The sequence below is a fragment of the Terrapene carolina genome, unplaced genomic scaffold, assembly GCF_002925995.2.
Source record: "Terrapene carolina triunguis isolate 2854851 unplaced genomic scaffold, T_m_triunguis-2.0 Scaffold96, whole genome shotgun sequence".
In the NCBI taxonomy this organism is placed as follows: domain Eukaryota; kingdom Metazoa; phylum Chordata; order Testudines; family Emydidae; genus Terrapene; species Terrapene triunguis.
The window spans coordinates 4,189,045-4,212,431 of NW_020664447.1; the positions used below are offsets into that span (position 1 = coordinate 4,189,045).

The following is a 23,387-nucleotide window of genomic DNA, read 5'->3' on the forward strand; positions in this document are numbered from 1 at the left end:
GTTGTAGGATTATTGAGCCATGAAAAAATTCAATTTGTTTGTAACTGTGGCGCCATAAACTGGAGGAAAATAAACATATTCCCAGCAACAATCGAGAAGTAGCTCTTGAGAGAGCAGTCTGAGCACGGTAAGCACAGCACACCACTCAACTGTTTGGCGCACATCGGCAGCTGGCACAAATTGGCAGGCATAGCTCATGGGTCTGGCCCTCCATCTTCACACAGGCTCTGAAATGTTACGTACTGACTAAAATCCTCCTGCCACACATGGAGCTGCTTTGATTATAGAAGAGGGAACTGCTGGCAGGATATTCTCCACACGTACCCCTCAACTCTGGGACATGGGTCATTAGAGCACAGGATCCCAATTGAGCAAAGCATTTAAGCATGCGAGTAGTTCCACTAAAGTTAAGCTCATGCTTAAGTGCCTTGATGGATCAGGGCCTAGATTTATTTCCTTTCCATACATGCTGAAAAATCAGCCCCCACAGGCATTTGGAGAGGAAATGGGATGAGGGTTGGCCAGAGTTGTTTAGTAGCATGGAAGAATTGTTTTGGGCCAGATCTAGATTATGATAATGGGGACCCTAGCAATCTACATGATCTAATACATTTTTTTTAAATATTAGTGATTTTTAAGTTTTTGGAGTGAGTGCCCATATCTTGGGATGAGCTAGTCTAATATATACACATATAAACTAAAGGGCTGATCCTAGCCCATTGAAGTCAATTGCAAAGCTCCCATTGACTCTAGTGATGCAGGATTGGACCCTAAAAGAACATTTGCAAATTGTATTATTTAGTTCACCCAGATAAAAGAAAGAAAGAAAGATTTGGCGATGTGACAAAAAGGAGAGGTTATATCTGAAGGACTAAGCGAAGGATCAAAAGGAATTTCTAAACCAAGTGAGGAATCTCAGCTCAGCAGGACATTAGATTAGAGAAGCAATAATTATATGCATGTAGGATAGTGTGACAGTAAACCCTGTAAATTATGAAGAGGTCAGCAACATCTCCTACTAAGTATCTTCTGAAACAAAGTGCTTTGCATAATACACTCTTAGGCCTCAATGCTACAAACTGTTCAAAGAAAAATTAAAAGCTTGGGGAAGGCTTAACTCCTAGGTTTCTGCTATTTTATTGTCGATATGTTGCAGGCAATATATCCACTAAACTACCCACTAATGATCTTTCTATCTTTTTCATCTAATTATTTTGCTTTCCAGGTTTCTAGGAGTATGATTATTGGAGTATCTGAAATTCACAAAGTCTCCTTGATATTATTCTAAACCTTCCTATATTTGTTCCAATGAGGTGGGGAAACTTATTGTGAGTGTAAACAGCTCTTTTTAAAAAAAGTAAAATTGAAACAAACAAAATTCATTTCAAACATCTTATTGCAATCTGATATACAGCAAAATAAGATAAGTTCCAACATTGTTACTTTACAACAATATGCTACATGCTATTTAGCATGTTTGGAAACAAGTGATCACAAAGGGACTCATGTCCTGATGACTAATGTCACTACTGCAGAGAATAAATTCCAGGAAGAATTACAAAACTACTTTTTAGATTATTCAGGCCAGAGACCTGTTACATATTTTCAATGGCTGCAAGTTTAAGTCTTGTAAAAACAGATCACTGGCGTATTCAGGGCACAAACAAATAAACTGTAATAGCAGCTTAAACTTTATTTAGACTTTAATTTGACATTCAGTACGGGTAACAAACACAGAAAGAATAAAGTACCAAAATACAAAACTCATGGCATATACATTTCATCAAATATATTCCCTATTTAGTGAAAGATATTTATACAACACATTGGCAGGATTATACAGTGCAGTCCACCTCTCCTATACATAGAGCTGTCTTATATAAAATACTGTATGTAGAGGAGAGTACTGCACCATATCACTGAAATAGAAAATAGCCCAAAACACTAATAATCCAAATTTGATAGCAATATAAATACCCAAGACTAAAAATGGATAGTTTCAAATCCACTGCAAGAGACCAAGCTCCGAGTTGGTACAATACAGGCACCCATGTGGTAAAGTTAGACCTGCTATTGTAGTCATAGGACAGCAGTGTACAGCGATCAGTGTTATTGTGAACAGATCAGCTATACCATGGGTCAAACTCTGCAGGCCATGCTGTTGGCCTGATCTTATTCCCAATGAAGTCAAAGAGAGCCCTTAGTCCTTATTCAGACAAAATTCCCATTAGGCCAATTCCTAACTGGTGTTGAGTCCCACTGAGTTCAGTGGATGTTGCAGAAACTAGGTCTAGCAGGATTTTACCAGCTGAAGCCCTGATCAAGCAAAGAACTTAATAAGCACATGTATCTTTAAGTACATGAGTAGTCTCATTGATTTCAGTAGGACTAACACATGCTTAAAGTAAGTACATGCTTAAGTACCTTGCTGAATTGGTACCTAAGTGCTTTTGGTAGATGAGTGTAGGCTTAGTAATGGCTGCAGGATTCAGCCCCATAATTACACAGCATAAGAAGCAGTATAAAGAGCCTCCTTGAAAATCTAGCTGTGTTGACACGTGTTATGCCAAACACTCTGACTTAATAACATAAAGGATATTAGTTGACTTGATTGTCTAGCAAAGTTCTTAGCTTTGAAAGAAGCCCCTCAGCTGGTGATAGTAAATAATTCCCATTAGCCTTTAAAAATATGTAGAGGATTATTGTAAAAGGTCAGATTCTTTCAAGCGGTGCAATGGATTTCTTTTGTTATACAGGTAAGCTCTATGTGAAGTAGTAGTATCATCATTAAAACAAGATAGCAAAAAGGGCCAAATACTGGGCCCAATGAAAACTCCCAGTTTCTGTCAGGGGGATCAGGTTTGGTCTTGCACTTTAAGACTTGCTGGGGAATTTGATATAAAAATAGTGCATTAAAGATAAGGATGCTGAAGTACAGGAGTTTAAAGCCAAACTAGCTATCTAACTGCTGGTGCTCCAAGGGTAGTTTTAAGCTCAGTCTAGAGCTGTTGTGTTGGCATAGGCTCAGGGAGTAGCACTTGGGTGGGGAGAAAAGTAAAGGTGCTCAAAGTGAATTTGGATCACAATATCCTACACCACTAAGGTTTGGTTCACGACTGAATCTAGTAGGCCAAATTGTCTATCAGCAGCACAGCTGCTTTTTAAACAGTAAAACTTTGTGCTTGTTTCTTTATGGCTCAACATGCAAATCTAGCAGGATGGAGAATTTTCCAGAATTGCTGTTATTGAACTATGAATAATTCTGGTAAATAGAAGTCCTGAAGACAAATTTGATCAGTGAATAATCATATGATTGTTCTTTTCATAGACTACACAGTCACATTCTTAATAACATGGCAACAATGTTATGGCTATTAGGATGATTTTTTTTTTACCAATATGTGATATTTATGTTGATATTTTAATATGAGTGGCTTCCTTTTATGGCTATTTGAACCTGGTGGTGTTAATTTAGTGTATATAAATAGTAGCTATTGAAAAAATCATTGGTAAAAATCTAATTCTGCTATCTTCTAATCACACATAAACACAATTATTTCATTTGAGGCTGCTATAAAAAGTACTTTTCTCATCATTAGAGTAAACTCATCAGGTTTGTCAAACCATTCATAATCAGTGGTGCGCTATATTAGAGTCTAGAAAATAAGCATATGTTTCTATCTCAAAAACAAGACAACATTGCTAAGTTACTGGCTACTGAATATGATTTAATTTAGCTTTACAGCTGTAGCCTAGCATAGGTGTTACCAATGATACGTGTTGCTATTTCATCTGAAACGGCTGCACAGCTTTTCTTTGATGTCAGGGTTTCTCGTTTGTGAGTGTTTCAGTCTTTATTCCTCAGAAGAGCTGAAATGAGAAGGAAAAAAAGAATGTAATACACTAGGAGTTTTTGTAAGGTCTGGGGCTATTTTCTGCAGCCACATTAGGAGAGCAGCAGCCAAGAGCCAAGAAGCAAAAAGTTAACTCCTCACATTCCTTCTAAATTATATCAGAACAATGTAATACTGGGCTGTTAAGAAGGCGCCGCTCCTAATATTACCCACCATCACAGATAAGCAAGGGAATCTCTTAAGATGTTTAAAGAAAACTTTGTTTGATGGCATTCTGTCTGGCAAGGAATCACTTAGCAACAGTTGTGATTGTAAAATCTAGACTTCTATTGTTTTGCATCTGATGAAGTGGGTTCTTGCCCAAAAAAGCTTATGCCCTAATAAATTTGTTAGTCTCTAAGGTGCCACAAGGACTCCTCGTTGTTTTTGCTGATACAGACTAACATGGCTACCACTCTGAATACTTCTCTATTGTTCATCTGTATGATCTCTGTCAGTTCTTTGATTGTTTCTGTCTGTTGCATAACTAATTTTGCAAGTTTTAAATCAACTAAGGTGGTGGGCTATTATTGGTTAAAGAATCATTTTGCAATATGTTAGGATTGGTCAAAAAATTATTATGTAATATTTTAGTAAAATGCTTGGTTAAGGTATAGCTAAGGAGGACTCAAATTTCACTATATAAACTGGGGTACAAGAAGGAGACCAGCAGGGGGGAAAGAATAAGAAGGAAAGACCTGAAAGAAGAAGAAGAACTCACCCCACAAGACACAGCTTAAAATCAGAGCTGCTAAGAATCCTCTGCATGACCATGATGTGCAGCAAGGAACCAGAACCCAGAGGTACCGACCTTGCGTAGCCAATAGGGAAAGTCCGCCTGTGTGATCAGGACTGGTAAGCATAGCATTGTATGCTTAGCACAGGCACCGACTTTCCAATGTGCCAGGGGGGTGCTCGACCCCTGGCTCTGCACCAGGCTCCGCCCCCACTCAACCCCTTCCCCCAAGTCCTTACCCCACCTCTTTCTGCCCCCGTCCTACCCCCAAGCATGCCATACTCCCCATGCCATGAAACTGCTGATTGTGGCAGGAGGGGAAGGCGCTGATTGGCAGGGCCAACCAGCGGGCGGGGAGGCACTGGGGGAAGAGGGGGGCTGATAGGGGGGCTGCCGGTGACCATTTTTTCCCCGTGGGTGCTCCAGCCCCGGAGCACCCACGGAGTCAATACCTAGCATGTGTGTTTTTTCTTGGTAATTGTTCATAAATAGAGGAGAAGGATATTTCTGTGTAAGGGTCTTTCACTGATAAAAAGATCCTGCAAATCTGTAGAAGAGTATGCCTTGAGCCCATGGAAGGGTAAGGATTGGTACTTCAATGAGCCAGATTATGCCAAGGCCTAGGAAGTGGGTGTGGGTGGCCCTGAGTCCTAGGAACTGGGTAAGGGTAGGTGCTTTTCGCCCGGAATCGTAGGATCTGGGAAATGGTGAGTGCACTGGAGTCTGCGCGTTACATTTTGGCTGAGTAAAAATGGCGAGATTGGACCCTAGTCAGTAATAAGAGATAGTAATATTTAGCAATATTAGCACTTCGTACTGGTGCCAGTTGTAACAGACCACAACCTTAGCTTCTGCCATATTCACATATGTCTTGAAGGAAAAGGGGAAAGCGCTCTGCTTTTACCTTGTAGGTGGAAAGGGTCAGCTGAATGACATGCCTAATGCCAAATTTCCCAAGGACCAAGTATCTCAAATTTCCATCCTAACCCAGGTAGCCACAGGGCAGCATTGTGCACTCAGCCAACCCATGGGTAGTAAATTTGTTGGGAGTCAACAGGAGTTTTGTGCATGCCAGGGGTGCAGCACTGTGTGGTATCATCATGCTAAAACATACGATTTGCAAAGGATGGTAGTGGAGGGAGTCTCAGAAATGCCAGAGACTTGCATACAGATGTTGTCATTAAAGTCAACACTGGACCACAAGCACCAAACAGTCAGTATTTCCCTCTGCTTAGAATGGGAAAGAACAGTGGTATCTCACAGACAGTTGTGTGTCAACTGTTGGTAAACATTGACTTTTAATGGCAACCACTGTATATACGTGCCCAGACTCCCTAATCTAGTTGTTAGTACATGGGCCTACTTTTTGTGCATGTTGCCGTATGAAAGCAAATAGAAATAGCCGAAGTCCTATTTATTTCTCATTGCCACTAGGCTGTATTTATTGGGGTCATCTTTAGCATAACAGGGCCTTGAACTAGTTGAAGTCTGTAGGTATTAATACAAATAATTATTGATAATAACAGGCTGCTAAAAGACACCTGACCAACACTATGAAAACCTACAATACTGTTATGTCCCAGGTCAGCAGGTGGTGCTCTTACATACAGTCTTCACAGTTCTTTTTCTTAGCAATGAGCAAATATTCAGCTTTGGGAAGACATGCTGTGTTGCTGTAAGTTTTTTGTTGTAAAGAGCAGAGGTCCTGAAAGAAGGAGCTGTGTGAGCTGCAGGCGAGTTTGGTCTCTGCTTTGAGTCCACATTTGAGGTAGAGTAGCTCTCTAGTAACCAGACATTGATGTGACACTCAAAGAGAGATATAATGTGGCCTAATGGACAGGGCACCAGACTAGGACTCAGGAAATCTGGGTTCTAGCTGTAGCTCTGGTTACCTTAGGAAACTTCATCTTTCTGTGTCTCATTTTCTGAAAAGAGAGATAATGCAAGTGCTTTGAGATCTTTAATGGGAAGAGCTATGCAAGAGCTAGGTGTTGTTGTTGTTGTTATTATTATTCCCAGAAGAAGGAATTGCCCTGCATGCTCCTAGACTGCCTCAATTCAGGACTGGTGTGTGTAAATAAAATATACCCAGACTCCAAATTACTGATTTCTCCTCTACTGGGAAGCCATTCTGCAAGGCCTCAGACCATCAGCTAACTCAGCAGAGAGGCACATTGGTGTCAGGATGGGATAGGGGGAAGGGGTAACAACACTACCTTGAAGTGCTTCACAACATTTCTGCACTGTGGGCTAGTAACAGTTTTGTGTGTATTCATTTCCCTCGTGTTTAAAGTCCTTTCCAGAAAAAAATATTTCTCAGGGAACATTCTCAAAGCAGAGTGTCAGGAGTCAGGCAGATGACCCCCATTAACCTCAAAAAGAACCAAGTGGCTAAGTCAAACCCCTCTGCGCATCTCTTTGAAAATGACCCCTCTATTGTTTGAGGGTAGCTTACAAAAACATGACAAGAATCAGCCGAAAACAATCCAGTGACCCCATTCAAAGCCCTCTGACGTAGATGAAAAGATTTCCTTTTCTATCAATGGACTTTGGATCAGGTCCAGTTTGATGACTGCTTTAGCCAGATCTGCATTCCAGGCTACAAGGAGAACACATACATGAGATTCCCGAATAGCTTTAGAATTACATACTTACTTCTCTCCATTTGTGGAGATGTTATTATCAACAAATGGGATTTCTTCTCTCTCTGTCTTCCCCAGTACAAGGTGATGCTTTTCCATATTTATGACACACTAAAATAATAATAAATACTAATGTAAGAGGGGAAATAAAAAACCTATAATGATCCCCTCCACAATAGTAAAACAACAAGAAGGTACACACAAGAGAAATCCTACCTTCAGAGATTTCAAGGTCTGGAGCCCAAGGGAGAAGTTTTTCTCATTTTCTTCTGTTAAAAAAAAAAAAATCAGATTCTGAATTAACAATGGTCTATTGTATTCTTTGCAAATATCTCCACTTTTTATGAAAGACATTTAGCTAAATACAGATCAGTTACTAAAGGGACTGAATGAGCCTTGAGGGATCTGAAGTAGACTACAGAGCTTTTCACCTCTAGGTCACTGTCTGACAGTGACCCAAAGAGGGTAGTGACTGAAAGTTGTTACTACCTGATCAGGCCCTGGTGTGAAATGAGTTTGGTGACTTCCATCCAATTCCTTGTGATCAGATTTTCACAACACAAAAGAATCATCTTTTTTGGCAGTCACAATAGAGGCACCAACGATAGAATACGCCATGGAGACTAAACTATTTCCAGATAGGGTGACCAGACAGCAAATGTGAAAAATCGGGACAAAGGGTGGGGGGTAATAGGAGCCTATATAAGAAAAAGACCCAAAAATCGGGGCTGTCCCTATAAAATCAGGACATCTGGTCACCCTATTTCCAGGTCAGGGACAAGATATGTTATTGGCAGGGAAGTACAGGGAATCTTACATGCTGATGCCTTTATGATACCTGCTCTGTGGATAAACAGACAGACTTGAACTGTTGATCCAGCAATAAATTCACTTTAAAACAATCAGAGAAAAAAAATACTTTCATTCTTATATTAAAGATCTCTATTTTTAAAATGGTCAAACAGCTTCACATTTGTTGTTGATGAGCAAAAGTGAACACGCTACCTACTTCATAGCACACTGAAATAGATATGGGATCAGCTTATATCATATCTACAGCACTGGAAAGATACTGCCCAGCCACTTACCTGTGACAACTGCAGAACAGTCCACATGGATAGTTCCCACTGTAACAGCTAAATGTTCTATCTGGCCAATCACTTTCATATTGCGTGGTAATGAAATCTTCTCACCTTCAGTCTTGTATGTTTTGATATGCTCCTTTAACCTGTACATTGAAACCAGTAACTGCATTTAACAGTGGGTGTTCAGCTGAGATGGCAGTAAAACTATATTCTTTGAGCTCTCCGTTCATTCCTATTAAGTGATTATCATCTGAAGCTGCTTTATTGGTAACCTCTCTGTGATGATACTGTATCCTGACCTGATCCTACTCCAGTTCATATGGAGATATACCTATCTCATAGAACTGGAAGGGACCCTGAAAGGTCATTGAGTCCAGTCCCCTGCCTTCACTAGCAGGACCAAGTACTGATTTTTGCCCCAGATCCCTATGTGGCCCCTCAAGGATTGAACTCACAACCCTGGGTTTAGCAGGACAATGCTTAAACCACTGAGCTATCCCCCCCAATTTAAGTCAATGACAAATGTCCCATTGGTTTCAATGGGGCGGGATCAAGCCCTATATGAAGAAATTATTTTGGGTTCTTTTTCACAGCTTTTTTCTGAAGGAGTCTGTTCCTTAGAGTTCTCTCTCATTTCCCCAGGACCGAAGAATCTGTTAATCCGAAGCTGTCTTCTAGTAATAAAGTTCCAAATTCAGCCCTGGTGTAAGCATGTGCTGCTCTGCTTTGAATTCAAGGCATGTTGAACCGCTAACACCACATCATCATTTGGCCCAAAATTTCTCTAGAGTATCTTACAGCTAGGAGAGCGTATGTGACTTTTGTTCATTAGCAGATGATGACAGGTTACTTCACTGGAAGTAGTGACATATAAATAAAATATCCAGCAGAAGAGGAAATGCTTGTCAATGATGTATTATATTTCAACAAGCACAATATTTTCCCTAGATCATTACATTCCATAGACTATTCTGATAACATGTATGGATTATTTAGGTACATTTTTTCACATTTTATATTGAACTGAAATTAAGTGGAAATTCAAACACAATGCGATAATTCCTGCCTGGGATAATCCAGATTTCCCCCCACACACACACACACCTGCTTTGCAAGAGCAGTCATCCCTAGAGGAACCAACTCTGAACAAGGCACTTTGAAGCCCGTGCCATTAAAAGAGCCATTTTCCTGTCCCATAGAACTGTCTTGCTGAGCGAAGGACCAAAGAGTTTCCATTTCTTAATTTTGTTGATTTCTTTTGATCTTTCCATGTGTTCTGGTTTGCCAGGCACATTAAAGATAGTGAAGTGGAATACTTTCCCCCTACAACAGCTAAACTGCATAGAATGGCAAAACTCCTTTAGCAGATTTCATTACCATTTAACATTCTGATTAATTATTGTGATTGCTCAGAGTGAAGCAGGTGATTACCAATAATATTTCTACCAAATACACACGACTAAGCACCACAAAGTGATGACCTCACCATCTAAATTGATAATCCACTCAGGAGAAGTATAAACACAATATTAGGAAATCCTGTTTTCCACCAGCAGTCACATGATATCAAGCAGCACCCTGCCTGGCTACACCAGGAATTAGTAGAGAATGGGGCAAATTCAGCCCCACAGGGACTCTCTTCAAAGAAAGCTATTGTCCAATTTCTATAATTAATTATGATATGATATGTTGTATTCAGATCTGCATTTATCAATTTATTTCTGTCTGGACTGTCTGATAGGAGGTGTAGGTGTTCAGGTATACTGAGTGCCGTGTAAAAGCCTAGACAGACAGACAGCGCTTATAGTAAAATATAGGGCAAAGAGATGCATTGGGTCTTGCCCCTGATGTCAATAGATACCTCAGCTGGGGATGCAAAGCTTTTTTATGGAGCTGGCAAGTGTGTCTCTTCTCGGCTACCTCAGTGTGTAGACATCATTGCCTGGCTGAGTTATGACCAAATGATTCATCAGCAGATGGTGAGTAATGTAGCTAAAAGAACAGGAATTCAGGCTCACAGTCCCATGATACACAAAAAGATCATACAGCCTGAGCCTCCCGAGAGGTGCCAAGCACCCTAAACTCCCATTGACTTCATTGGGGCGGAGGGGAGATTGGTATCTTGCAGAGTCAGGACCAAAGAGCCTGATTTTCAGAGAAGCTGAGCACATGCAGCTTCCATGGACTTCAGTTGGAGTTCTGGGGAACCCGCAGTTCTGAAAATCTGACCCATGGGAGGCAGGAGGGTCTCTGAGCTGTTCCATTGTCCCGCTAAGAAGGTAACAGCCAGAGGGGGACATGGAAATATGCTACTGAATATTCAATGTTAAGGGTTTGTTATATAGAAAAAAGTAGCTCAATTGATTTGCCAGGAATTCCATGGCTCTCTGTGATGTTAGCTAAAATCACCAGCCTAGATCCTCTGCTGCACCCAGTCTCTGATGGGAACAGCAAAGCAGGTGGGGAAAGGCATCAGGGAGCCACTTGTTGCTCCTTGATCTTCAGACTGGCTTTATGCTGACCCTGGAAATGTTCAGAGCAGACTGGATGCTGCTGTAAACTCCATGAGCTGGAAAGAATGCCCAAGGAGCTGACTGCCAGTAAAGGACAGGAGTGCAGCACTCTGGCCACACTCCCTCCATTCCCCTTCCTGTTCCTTAAATACCACCTATTTTGAGGGCTGCAAGGAAGGAAGTCTGTAGGAGCCAGCTATGCTGGATCTACATCCACAGGTGAGATGCAACTGGTTTCTGCCCCCTTTGTGCCACTAGAGCAGTGCACAGGAAGCTGAGAAGGCAAGATCTGCCCCATTTTGTCCCTTATTCAGGGCCAGATTGACTTCAATGGGGTTGCACATTTGTAACCAAGGGCTGAATGTGGCCTGCAGCAAAGGAGAGAACAATTACTTGGGGGAGGGCACATGGATTTTTGCCTTTTCTAAATTACTTTTGGTTGCAAGTCAGAACCAGACTCAGTTAAGAAAAGCAGAGCAGTGGATGGAGCATGCCGCATAGACAGAACCTCAGTACAAGATGGATGCATGGTGACAGCTCCTTGAGGGCGTGTAATCAATGTGTTCATTTATGTTCAATCAGACAGAAAATCTGCCTGAAAGCAAGCTTGAAAAGTAGGACGGCTCCAGCCATAACCAGCAAAAGAAGGTATTTAAATGATGATGAAGTGGGATCCTTCTTATTCTCTCTGCAGAGTGATCCCATTAATATCCCTCACTGCCAGCCACAGAGGATTTGTTAGAAGATCACTTCAGGCTAATTAAATTGATCTCTTACCTAACATGTAAGGAGAGTATTTAGGGTGGCACAAGGCGTAGGTTTAAAAGGATGAAAAAAGAAGGGATAATTCAGTGTGAGTATCAAGAACATTCTGATGGTGAGATCTCTTAGGACATGAAGGAGTCAGGAGTCCAGTGGGTGGAGTCCTTTCCTGGGACCTTTAACCCCAGACTGCACAAAGTAATACTAGACAATGTACTATAAGCACCTTCCTGTACTGGCAGAGAAATGGATGAGATCTCTTAATAGGTATTTTCCATCTCTGATTTCAATGGCCGCATGAAATACAAAAGCCTATATTAAATCATCCTAATTTTTTCAGTGTCGATCCATGTATCATCTACGTCATTTTGAAGTAAACTGTGCTGCTGCATTCTGCTGCAGCACAAGAGCATCAGTGGATGCCAGAACGGAATGGGTTAGAGGTCTGATTTAAACTAACAAAAGCTATTGTATTAATCACACTGGAGGATGACCTCCCCATATCTCATGTCACTGCAAACATAAAACTGAAATGGCCCATAAGACTGGCTGAGAGAAAGAATGCTCTTTTGGTCAAAACACTAGCAAGAAACTCAGGTCCAGGTTCAAGCTTTCAGCTCTGCCTTAGGTTTCCTGAGTGACCTGAAGACCTCTGTGCCTCAGATCCTCATCTGTAAAATGGGGTTAATAATACTCTGGGTTTTTTATTTATTTATTTTTAAACTGACTCCTTCAGGGGAGGGATCATTTCTTCCTCTGTGGGTCAGGACAGCACCGGGCACAGTGGGGTCTGGATCTCAATTGGTGCCTTGAGGTGCTACTGTAGTACAAATAAATATAGGGAGGCAGTGACTGCTTTTAATTTTGAATTTCCTGATATAGGGCCCAGTCAGGGCCCAATACTATACATGGATGTAAGTCTGTACTTTAATATTTAAATGTATTTCCTCTCTCTTTGACAGGAAGGGATTTTGACACTGAAGCCAACAGGAAGTTTCCCATTGACTTCAGTAGGAGCAGAAATTGGCCCATATATTGATCTAAGTCAGCTCATTAGACTTTCTCTTTGATGGCTGGGACTGTTTTTTCTAAGGGGATTGAAAATAGTATAAGAATCAAGTCTGACATGTAAATGGACAAGAACAGACACATCGGGCGCCATTCTGGTCTGTTGCGTAAAGGCTCACTATGCTGAGTGCTGTCAACTTCCATTGGCTTCACTGGGAGTTGAAAGGTCTTCTCCCCTCTCAGGAGTGCTCAGCACCTTCCGGGACTGAGCCCTAAATGCATCATCATCACTTGTCAGTGTCAGATGCATGTGATTTACTTCCTTGTTCATAGCAGGTGCAGCTGCTTTGCAGCCATTAAAGACTATTGTGCAAATAAACAACAGACTTTACGGAAAATGGGCATTATTTACCTAGTGGTGTGTAATGGTGCTTAGGGAACAATTACAGTTGTTTGCATAATCATGGTAAGCTGATCTTGAAACCTCAATGTTGCTGGGGGGGGAATATCAACACCAATGGCTTTACCCTGCTCCATTAAAGTCAATGGGAGTTTTGCCATACATTATTGTAAGTCAGTCATCTAATATAGTTAAATATATTTCCTTTCTTTTTGATGGGGAAAATTTTTGCCACTGATGTCAGTGGGCACAAGAACAGGCCCCTAAACACCATTTCAGAAATAACTTGGAAATTCTGAAAGCTTTCCTCGTTTGTACAGCAGCAATGATACCATGTATGAGTACTCAACATGCTGCCTTGTACCGTGAGTTAGGTTTAAAGAGGCCGCTTACCCCAGTCTATCCAAACATGCGGACGATAAGAGATTATACTGACAACTGGTGTCAATCACAGCTTTCATGTCCTTTCCAGCACACTGCAAGGAGAAAACAAGAGCGTTTGGAAGGAACAACAGAATGTAAGAAAGAAATCCAGTGTTAATTCCATCTGTGCAAAGGTCCATGTACATGAAACACAGGACTCCAATAGCACCTGCTATGTCACCATTGAGGTTTCAGTGTTCCAGCACTTTCTTTTCTATTTCCCTCAGCCTCTCAACTGTGGCTTAGCACACATGAGGATTTCAGACTAATGATTAAATGAAACTCCTCTACAGAATAATGAAGATGTAGGGTTGGATCCTGTGAGGTGCTGAGCACCTGCAATCCCATTGAATCTTTATCTGTAGCTATTGGGCCAATCAGATATCTAAAAAAATAGTCCTTATTGTGGTGTTCTAGGATTGCCCTTTTCCCAAAGGTCGCAGATCCCATTCCTTGGCTGGCATAGCTTCTCAATGGAGAGTGATAAAGTCACTGTGCTGGCTGGAGGCCACATGCCGGCAATCAAAACTTCCCTATCCCCTTCAAACATTACAGGCCTGGCTCCTCAGCTGATGCTAATCAACGTCACTACACGGTCTTCAGTGGACCTATGCCACATTACAGCATCTGAGGATCTGGACATATATACAGCACTGAGCATCCTGTTGGCGCTCTATAAATAAGCATCTTCTGCTAAATCCAACATTAGGAGATGGCAGGAAGGGGGAGCCTTATGGGAAGAGAGATGGGACGCTGAGGGGACTAAGATACAGGGGATGCTGAGGGTAGGGGGGTTTAATCACAAAACAAAATTATCCCAACTTTTAAAATAAACATGACCCAGATCTGCTATCCTATATGCTCCAGTGTCAAAGGGAATGGCAGTCAGGACATTCCCTGGGGCATTCCCACACAGACAGACCCATGCCTGCCTAGAGAGGAAGGCTTTAGAGTTTGACACACACAGCTCTACCACACTCAGGCTGCCTTCGCTGAAGGGAAGTTAGTGATGATGATGGAAAGATTATTGTACTGGGCAGCTCAGGAGCACAGGAACTCCAAAGCCCCAGGAGACTTACGTTTGGGTCACCCAGCGTAACAGCTGTGTTTTTAAGTCTACTGGAGCCTTTGTTTTGCAGAACTGCTATTATATCCGTCATATGAGAGAGAACAGTTAGCTGGAAAATAATGCATTTTTTCAGGGCTGTTGACATTGTCCATTTCCTTGTATGAAGGAAAACAGACACCCGTCAAAAATAATATTTCATCAGCAAAAACATTGGGCTTCATAACACTAAACCTGGAATACAAGGAGCCTAGTTGTGCCTTTATTATATGGGTGGGTTCAATTCCTCCTGCACTGCTGATAAAAGGATTTAGGAAAAGCTGGCGAAGAAGTGGAGGAAGCATTACCTGACAGCACACTAATATTAAGTCTTCTTCCTCCTTTTTCTTTGGGTTGTCTGGCTTGGTTTGATTCAGCTTATTGGTCTGTGCTGAGATGTCGTTCTTTGGAGTCCATGTACCTCGGTTGTTTCGTAATTTTGACAAATTTGTCTCCATTAAGCGTCTTTGCAGAATGTTATGTGGTTGCTTTAAAACAAAACAAAAAATAATAATACAATTATAAAATGATAATACTATTGTTGGGCTCCATTGGTCAGTGATTTGAGTCTCAACAAGTCTTTTATTTAGCCTTTGCTGTCTATATAACTTACCTGACTTCAGCTACATTCAATAGGAATTCCTAGACCAAAAGAAGTATAATGTATTAGCCGAGGGAAAACTCCATGACGTCAAAATAGTATTTGGAGAGCATTATTTCCCCTTCCAAGAGGCTAGCCAAGCTGAGGGCATGATATTAACACGGGAATCAGAATAGACTTAAGAAAGACTTAAGAAGATATATTTGATTCTTCAATTTTCTGGAAGTTTAACTGATAATAATTTGGCCTTTGACTAAGTGCCTTGTTTAATATGCAGAGGACTACATGACCTATTGAGTGAATGCAGAGGCCTTTCATATCTTAACTCAAATTGAGTGTAGGTCACTTATGAAATGAGTGTGTGTCTTAATCTAATGCCTGCCTTCTGAAATTGTTTTACATGAATCATCACAGAATCAACCAGCTGATTTGGGTGTGCTATACAGCCACTGAAAGGTGAAATTGGATAAGGCACAATTGTAGAAAGATGACTACACAAATACTGCCTATGTTCATATATGGTTTGACCCTTTGGATCAGAATTTGGTCCGACTTAAACCTTACGCCATATGGCTCTTTTCCCTTCACTCTTCATGTCATCCTTCATGCGGTTCCTCACCTCTCTATGTTCTTCAAACAGCTTCCTGTGCAACAAGCACCCCTGCCTCTCCCCTAAATCCTTCCTGATAGCACACTGCTTTCACAAAGCCTTTCTACATTGGCCAGGGGATGATACATACTCACAGAAGTTTAGAGATGAAAGTGACCTGTTAGGTCATCTAGTCCATGTCCCTGCCAATAGATGGTTGCTCCCTCTATATTTTTCTAATGAGCTTCATCTCACCACCAGTGATACATTCACACCTTCTCATACCTGAACTTTTGCCAATAGGTTGTGCTATATATTTGCCTGCATATTGTATATTTGCAGAGGTGACTATGACAGTGAAGCACCTAACTCCAATGGAATTTCATATCAATCTGGGTGCCTAACTCCCTTAGCCACCTTTGAAAATCTCAGCCTGTATTTTTTTTTAATTAGTTTGCAAACTCTTTCCAGTGAAGTTCCTGTGTTTTAACATGTTCAGTGAAGCATGTTAAATAATAAAGGTTACAAGAGACTAATGTAACATGGCCTACAGAAAGTCAGATGACATGAAAATGCTCTCCTAAAACAAATACATTGTTGGTATTTCAGGTTCTGTTGGGGGCCATAACATTTACAGAAGAAGTGAACTATATTAGATGGATAAGAATCAGGTAGACATGGTAAAATACCTGCTGTCATTGAAACATGTCTTCTCTCTTTTTTCATGCCCTCAGCTTGGCTATCCTCTTGGAAGGGGAAATCTCTTTGTATTGAAAGGAAAATAAAATTTCTTAATCTGTGGCTGATGTTTTGTTTGACTGGCACTCATAATGGCATGTTCTGTATAATGAGAAAACGCACTTGATTCTGCACCCAGCAGTCAGTAACAATGAAAGATTAGAACTCTAATTATGCTGCCTACATTATCTTCAAAAAAGTCATGGGGCCAATTCTGCCATCCTTATTTGTGGTGAGAACTATTTTATTCCCAGTGAAATCAATGGGACTAATTTCACAGCAGGGTATTACTTAATGTAAGTATAGGTGGGAGAACTTGTTCCACTTTTTTAATTGTATAGATACTCCACACTGTGGCATGAAGAAATCACTTAAGAAAAGAGTCCTCCCATTTAAGGCAGAACCATTAGGTATGAACCAGCACTGTGATCACAATGAAAGCATTCGAAATAGAGTCAGCTGCACAATACACCATTCTCTAAATAGAACAAGCAGAAAAACTCAACTATGTTAGTGCTTCCTACAGGCAGAGGGGCAGGTGGTTTGGAGAGGATTGCATGCCCTCATATCCTTGAATGTTTCCTACAGTACAAGCATGCATTTTTACAAGCTCTGAATCTGCACTTAAAATTCATCAAAGATGAGGATTAGATGGCTTATGTTACAGGTCCTGGGATAGGGAACATTTCACCTGTAGACCCTCAGCTCACATCCAGCCCAGGTCAGAAGTGACTAGGGACAATAGGAGCTTCCAAACCTTCAAAGTTCAGTGTTAGTCTGGACACTTTCCCAAACCATCAGCTCCCAAACCACACAACCAATTCCCAGTGAAAGAAGTTATTAGAGAATCAAGGGTGGGCCGTGCCTAGGCATATCATTGCCACCTTGCCTGAGAACCTCTCATTAATTTCCAGTGTAACAGTTCAATGCACACGTGACAAGCTCCACCATGGGTCATCAGTGGACCTCGGATTTCTCATGCTAAAAGCACAAACTTTAACTGCTTGATCTAAAAAACTAAGCTCCCCAGCTGGCAGCTCTACCATTCTTATTATTTATATGGATCAGCCACTTAAGAGACAAAGACCTACACTATGGTAATGTGGGTTACAAGTGCAACTGGAAACATCTTTTATCAATGCTAGTTCCTCTGACGTCTGAGGCAAATGCTACCTTCAGTAGGACAAGCATAGCTTGTATGTTCCAGTGCATATGTTATCTAATAAGTTGAAAAGACTCCCTTCAGCATCATTCTGTCCAAGGCTATTACTAATTAATTTGTTTAAACTTTGATTTTCCTTGACTTTCATGTGCAATACAGAGTGAGGAGTGTTAGTCAGAGAGATGGGTCAAATGCTGGAAACAGACACTGAAAATCAAATAACAGTTGCAAAGATCCTGCTGAAAAATGGCAGCCAGACCACTTAAGGAAAGAAAAAGAGGAAAGATCTTTTTAAGCAGAGTTATCATATTCAGTGGTGTCCTCCCCTCACTGCATCTTGGCTGTGCACCCAGTAAAATGTTGAAAACAATTGAACACAAAGAAGCAGTTTATTCTGTTTTAGGTGTCATCTCTCCAGCCATCATACTGAACTACACAGAGTTCTTCTGAAGAGTGAAACATTACACAGCATTCAGTAAGTGAAACAAATATGTTGTTATTTTGGTGTGGTCTGGGACAGTAGTGGTTTTCCTAAAGCATCGCTAGAGAGCTTTTTTGTTTTGCAACACCAACCAAAAGCCACAAGAAACCAAAACAAGACATGGGGCAGGTCTGGGTCCCATTTTATCTCATTTCCCAAAGTTCAGGACTGGCTCCAGTTCTGGCCCTTCTCTAATTTATATACAAAATAGGTGTAATTTAGTCATCTGCATTTCTCGCAGGTCCTCCCCACTGGTTTGGCTTCTGGCTCCTAAAATGACAGGAAAACCCACAAAACAATTTAATTCAGGATACTGAAAAGAGAACCACAATGGAGAGTGTAAGTCTCCTAGATAGAACTTGTTGTGTCCTACTTATGTCAATTGTGCCTAGATACTACAGCAAAGCGTTTTTGAGAGCTAGACAGAGTTCTTCTTTGTGGCAAGCAACTTCTCGCTTCCAGCAAACCACTCATCAAAACTCACTTCTCATATAGCTCATCCAAGAGTAGGTTTTCCCTTTCCCTCATTTTCTGTTATCTCCTATCTTTTGCTTTCTCTCATCCCCATGGTCCATTGTTATTTCTTGTGTTATCTGTCTGATTTTGATTGTAGGCTCCTGGGAGTAGAGATCTTGTCTTTTTGTTTTTCTGTAAGGTGCCAGGAACACACCTAAGGTAGTAGGATAGTAATAATATAGAATCCCTCTTTCTAGCCATCTTTGAAACCTGAGTGTACATGCCTAAAGAACTTGATACTGTGGTATTGGTTACTGTTATTATTTTTAAAGCTTTAAAGAGTCAGATGGCATTGGGAACAGGTTAGCTGCCCTGGCAATTAGACAGCATCATCTCCATGGAAATGGATAAGAACAAAAATTACTAGAGCAGTTAGAAAAGCTGTTTTTATTTTTCTACTCTCAGAAACATCCTGTTGCTTGTCATACCTGGGATGTTGAGCAATAGCTGAGTAGTACAGTTGGCCCCCACATATGGCTAATATGCCCAGCTAACCAAGCTAACAGACAAAAAATAACAAGAACACACAAGCTGTATTTTTGTGCTAACATTGGACATTTATGTAGCTAACAAGAATATCCAGAGCAGTATAATAGTAAGGCTTAAAAAATAAGAGCTTTGGAAGGGCTGGAACCCTCATGCTTCGGGGCATAAGCCAACATCTTAGCTAATGGGGCATTAGGAAGAAACTGGCCTCGGGAGTAGGATATCCCATAGAGGCATACAACATGGCTTCTTGTACCTTCCTGTGAAGCAGCTAGTACTAGCCACTGTCAGAGAGTGAACTGGACTAGATAGACGACAGCTCTGATCCAGTATGGCAAGTCCTATGCTCCTATTGTCAAGTTACACTGCCAAAAACAAAACAAAACAAAAAATGTTTTCTGATTTCAAAAATAAGTGCATATCTAATGCTTGTACAGAATAAAAATAAGACTGCATTTGTGTAAGGCTAGCACATGAATCAAAATAGTCTGCTACAGCCAGTGTCTTCCAAATTCATTGGGCCAGATCCTCAGCTGAGGTGAACTGGTGTAGCTCGATTCAAGTCAATGAAGCTATGAAAATGTACACCAGAGAAGAGTCTGTCCCAGCACAGGAATAGAAACGAGAAGCTGATATTATGGCTTTCTAGATGTTTTTAATGAGGACCATTATCTGTCATGCCTCTGAAGCATCCAGCTGCCATCTTTGAGAGACCCCATTTTGAACATTACAATGACTGAAATTGCATTGAATACAGTGTGGTGAGGCTGGAAAAGCTACTCAGGAATAGGGTGGGTATTTTACATGGGTGATGAAATGGTGAACATGTGAAGTTTGGCTTGATTCCATGAGTTCCCATTCGAATTGTGCCTAATGTATGAAAATCTGTAAATACCTCAGCCTAGGTACGGTGGCCTGTTACTTCCCATCATGTTCCAGGCTCCTGCCAAAAAAAATACTTCACCATGGAGTTCATGGCTGGCGAAGAAACAAGGCCAAGGAGCCCCTCAGGCACATCATGCTCAAAGTGCTGATTTGGGAGCTCCTCCCAGTCCCTTTCAGAGTTGGATGGTTCCAGTATATGCTGAACAGAGGAAGGACAAACCACACGTGACAGATGTTAGTCATTTGCAGTGTTGTAGTCATGCTGGTCCCAGGATATGAGAGAGGCAAGGTGAGTGAGGCAATATCTTGTATTGGATCAACATTTTCAGGTCCCGAAGAAGAGCTCTGTGGAGCTCGAAAGCTTGTTTCTTTCGCCAGCAGAATTTGGTCCAATAAAAGATATTATCTCACCCACCTCATCTAAGTGCTCAGATACTTCTGTGAAGAGGGAAGTATAAGAACCTGTATAGAATAGAATAGACTCCTCTCCAGCAGCCCCCATGTGGCCATGCACACACACACACACACACACACACAGCAATTCCCTGAGCTAGCCTCCCCCCCCCCCCCACACACATACACACAGAGAGAGTGATTCCCTGAGCTAGCTGCTCTCCCCCACTCCCCATGCTCTCCGTCCATGGCCATGTCCAGTCCCCTTTTTCCAATCCAGGCCCGGAAGGCAAAATGGAGCTCAGAAGTAATTTTGTGACCTGCAGGTGCAGCCACTGGGACTCCTTCTCCAGGGGAGGGAGGAGAGAATCAGTTTCTATTTGTGTTCTTGGCTCGTTTGCTCTCTTCCTCAGGTCACTGGCCTAAGCTTCTCTTCCTGCAGGGCTAGAGCTGACTAAAAAGCTCCAAGGGGCTCAGGGAACGAAGGATTCAGCTCCAGAGACAGAGGGAGCTAAGTGCAGGAGACACACTGAGCTGTGCATTTGGAAGCCAAGACCGGAGGCGACTCCCCTTCCTAGCTACACCAAGAGCGGCTGATCTTCTTTCATTTGCATGCTGTAATGTAACATGGAGATGTGTCCTCAAGTGCAGGGCCAACTCCTTCGAGAGTCATGACAGGAGGGAGTGCAGGAAGGGGTGTTTACCACCTTAGGGCAATATGGCGACAATATAGAAACTTTGGGACAAGGCTCCCTTCATTTCAGAGTTAACATGCTTAGCACTCTGCCTAGCGATTTCTTAACATGTACCTCCAGCATGTCATTACAAATTATTCCACATCAATTCTATGGCATTTTGATTTTTTTCTCTCTGAAAAATACTTACCTTTAATCATACAGGGTATTTCACTGGAGAGGTTTCTCTGGGCCTGATCTTAAAAGGTCTACTGGCCACTACAACCCTCCAACCAAGCCAAAGAGAAATGTACCAGCAAGTGCTCAATATTTCTCAGAATTAGGCCCTCAGCGGAGAGGAAGGATGGTCTTGTGGCTACAGCCCAAGACAGGGATGGCTGGACATCTGGGTTCAATTCCTGGCTTTGCCACAGACTGCCTGTGTGACCAAGGCATTTAATGTCTCAGTTCTCCTTCTGTCACATGGAGATGCTAGCACTTCCTGAGTCTGTCTTGTCCCTTTAGAATGTAAACCTCTTAGGGTACAGGCAGTGTCTAGCACAATGAGACCTAGCTGGGGCCTAGACACTACTGTAAAATATGTGATCAGATGGAGGTACTTCATAAGCTAGCCCTTCTTGGAAATATCACAAAGTAGGTCATCTTTCTCCTCCCTCCTGAGGATTTGCTAACAAGTCACAGACAGCCTCCAGTGTACATACAGTGCCTGACTATTAACCACTAAGCAGAACAGATAAAGCTCTGTCATATATAGTTCTGACACTGTACAAGCCTGAGAACCATTGTTTTTACTTGTTCAAAGTATCAGCCAAGCAGTCAAAGAGCGACTGAGTGTCTATGTAGCTGAAGGAAAGTTTATTAAAGAACAAGAAAATAAAAATATGACCAAATAACTATAAAATGAATTTGCTAAATGTCACCTTTAGTCAGGTAGGCAAGGCTGCATCAGAACAGAACTGAGAAATAAACAAAGAAACCAAAAACCCCAACCCTTAGATCCAAGCATTCATAAAAAGCAAATAGTAGGAAAATTACACACAAGGCTCTAAATGTGATGTTTCAGCCCCTATAGTATTTTATGCAACACAAACATCCCCGCTCACATTTCTGGCCTGCCTTTCACATCTCGATCTCCAGGGGGCATCCAATCAATCAAGCAGTTCTATCAATCAAAAGGCCCAGTTGTCCCCTCAATTCACACCGGGCTTGGGGGACATGCAGAATGCTAGTTCAACAGCACAATCTCCACTTACTGTAATCCTGGGGTGGGGAGCACAACAGGGACTGGGCTCTGTGGATTGCAAAGGGGTCAGCCAGGGAGGGAATGTGGAATAGCTATACTACAGGAAAATCAACACACACACACACACACACACACAAGTGCTGTGGCTTGGGGGGCAACAGATCAGAAGTCTCAGAGTACAGTTCTGGAGGGAATCATGCTCCCTTTGGGGACAGGATGCCGTGGGAAGCCCTGGATCTGTATGCGGATAGCCTTGGATACTGATGCATAAGGCTGAACACCCTATTTCTGGGGATGGGGCAAACCCTATCCCCAATGAAACAATTGAGAGGTAACACTGCAAAACAAAATCTCCAGAGTGCACTGCCCCCTATGCAGGACAGAGAAAGGCCTGCTGGAAGGAATATGGCCCAGTCCTTAGCTCTAATGGGTGTCAGAGGCATCAATGTACGTTTTTATTTCTTCACTTTTCTCCTCCCAATTTCCCCAGCTGTATCTGGCTTCTAACTGCCCTTTATAGTCCTCTCACTTCTATATGTGGCCCCTCACAGAATCAATCCCCTTGGGGACAGCTACTGAATCTATTCCCCTTTGATGCCATAATGCAGGTCTCCCTTCACCAATCCCCTTCCATACACGGAAGCCCACTATTGTTGAATGCTGCTGGTATATGTTTTTGGAACTAAACGAGGTCCCTCCCAAATGTACATTTGTGCTCTCTTTGCCTCCAACTCCTCCTCCTGCTCCACCCATGTCTCCCCTTAGACAGCCTCTTTGTGCTCTTCTTGCATGGTCATCTTCACACCTTCCCCCCTTCCACTTGGACTCATCTACCTTTTCTCTGCATCAAACCCTGTCCCCTTTTCAAATGCTCTTGTCCCTCACAGCCTTTCAAGGACAGCAAGACTCCACGCTTTCTTCACCATCTGTACCATCAGCTAGTGTATCATCTTGATCTGAACTGTTTTGCCTGTGATTGAACTAGACCAGGGCCGGCTTTAGCAAGAGTGGGGCCCGATTCCTGGGGGCGG

At 42.0% G+C, this 23,387-nt stretch overlaps 1 protein-coding gene across 1 annotated transcript in view; it reads right to left on the bottom strand.

Annotated features, from left to right (window-relative positions):
* Nucleotides 1-3,823: 3,823 nt before the first annotated feature.
* The window catches only part of NRIP3 (nuclear receptor interacting protein 3), a 25,829-nt gene continuing 6,265 nt past the window's right edge, over nt 3,824-23,387 (bottom strand). Inside the window, exons 2-7 of the mRNA XM_026651563.1 lie at nt 14,876-15,055; nt 13,433-13,515; nt 8,360-8,499; nt 7,488-7,540; nt 7,285-7,382; nt 3,824-3,870 (exon numbers count right to left, since the gene is read on the bottom strand). Coding sequence (XP_026507348.1) covers nt 3,855-3,870; nt 7,285-7,382; nt 7,488-7,540; nt 8,360-8,499; nt 13,433-13,515; nt 14,876-15,055 — 570 coding nt within the window. The 3' untranslated portion in view covers nt 3,824-3,854. The remainder of the gene's footprint in view (nt 3,871-7,284; nt 7,383-7,487; nt 7,541-8,359; nt 8,500-13,432; nt 13,516-14,875; nt 15,056-23,387) is intronic.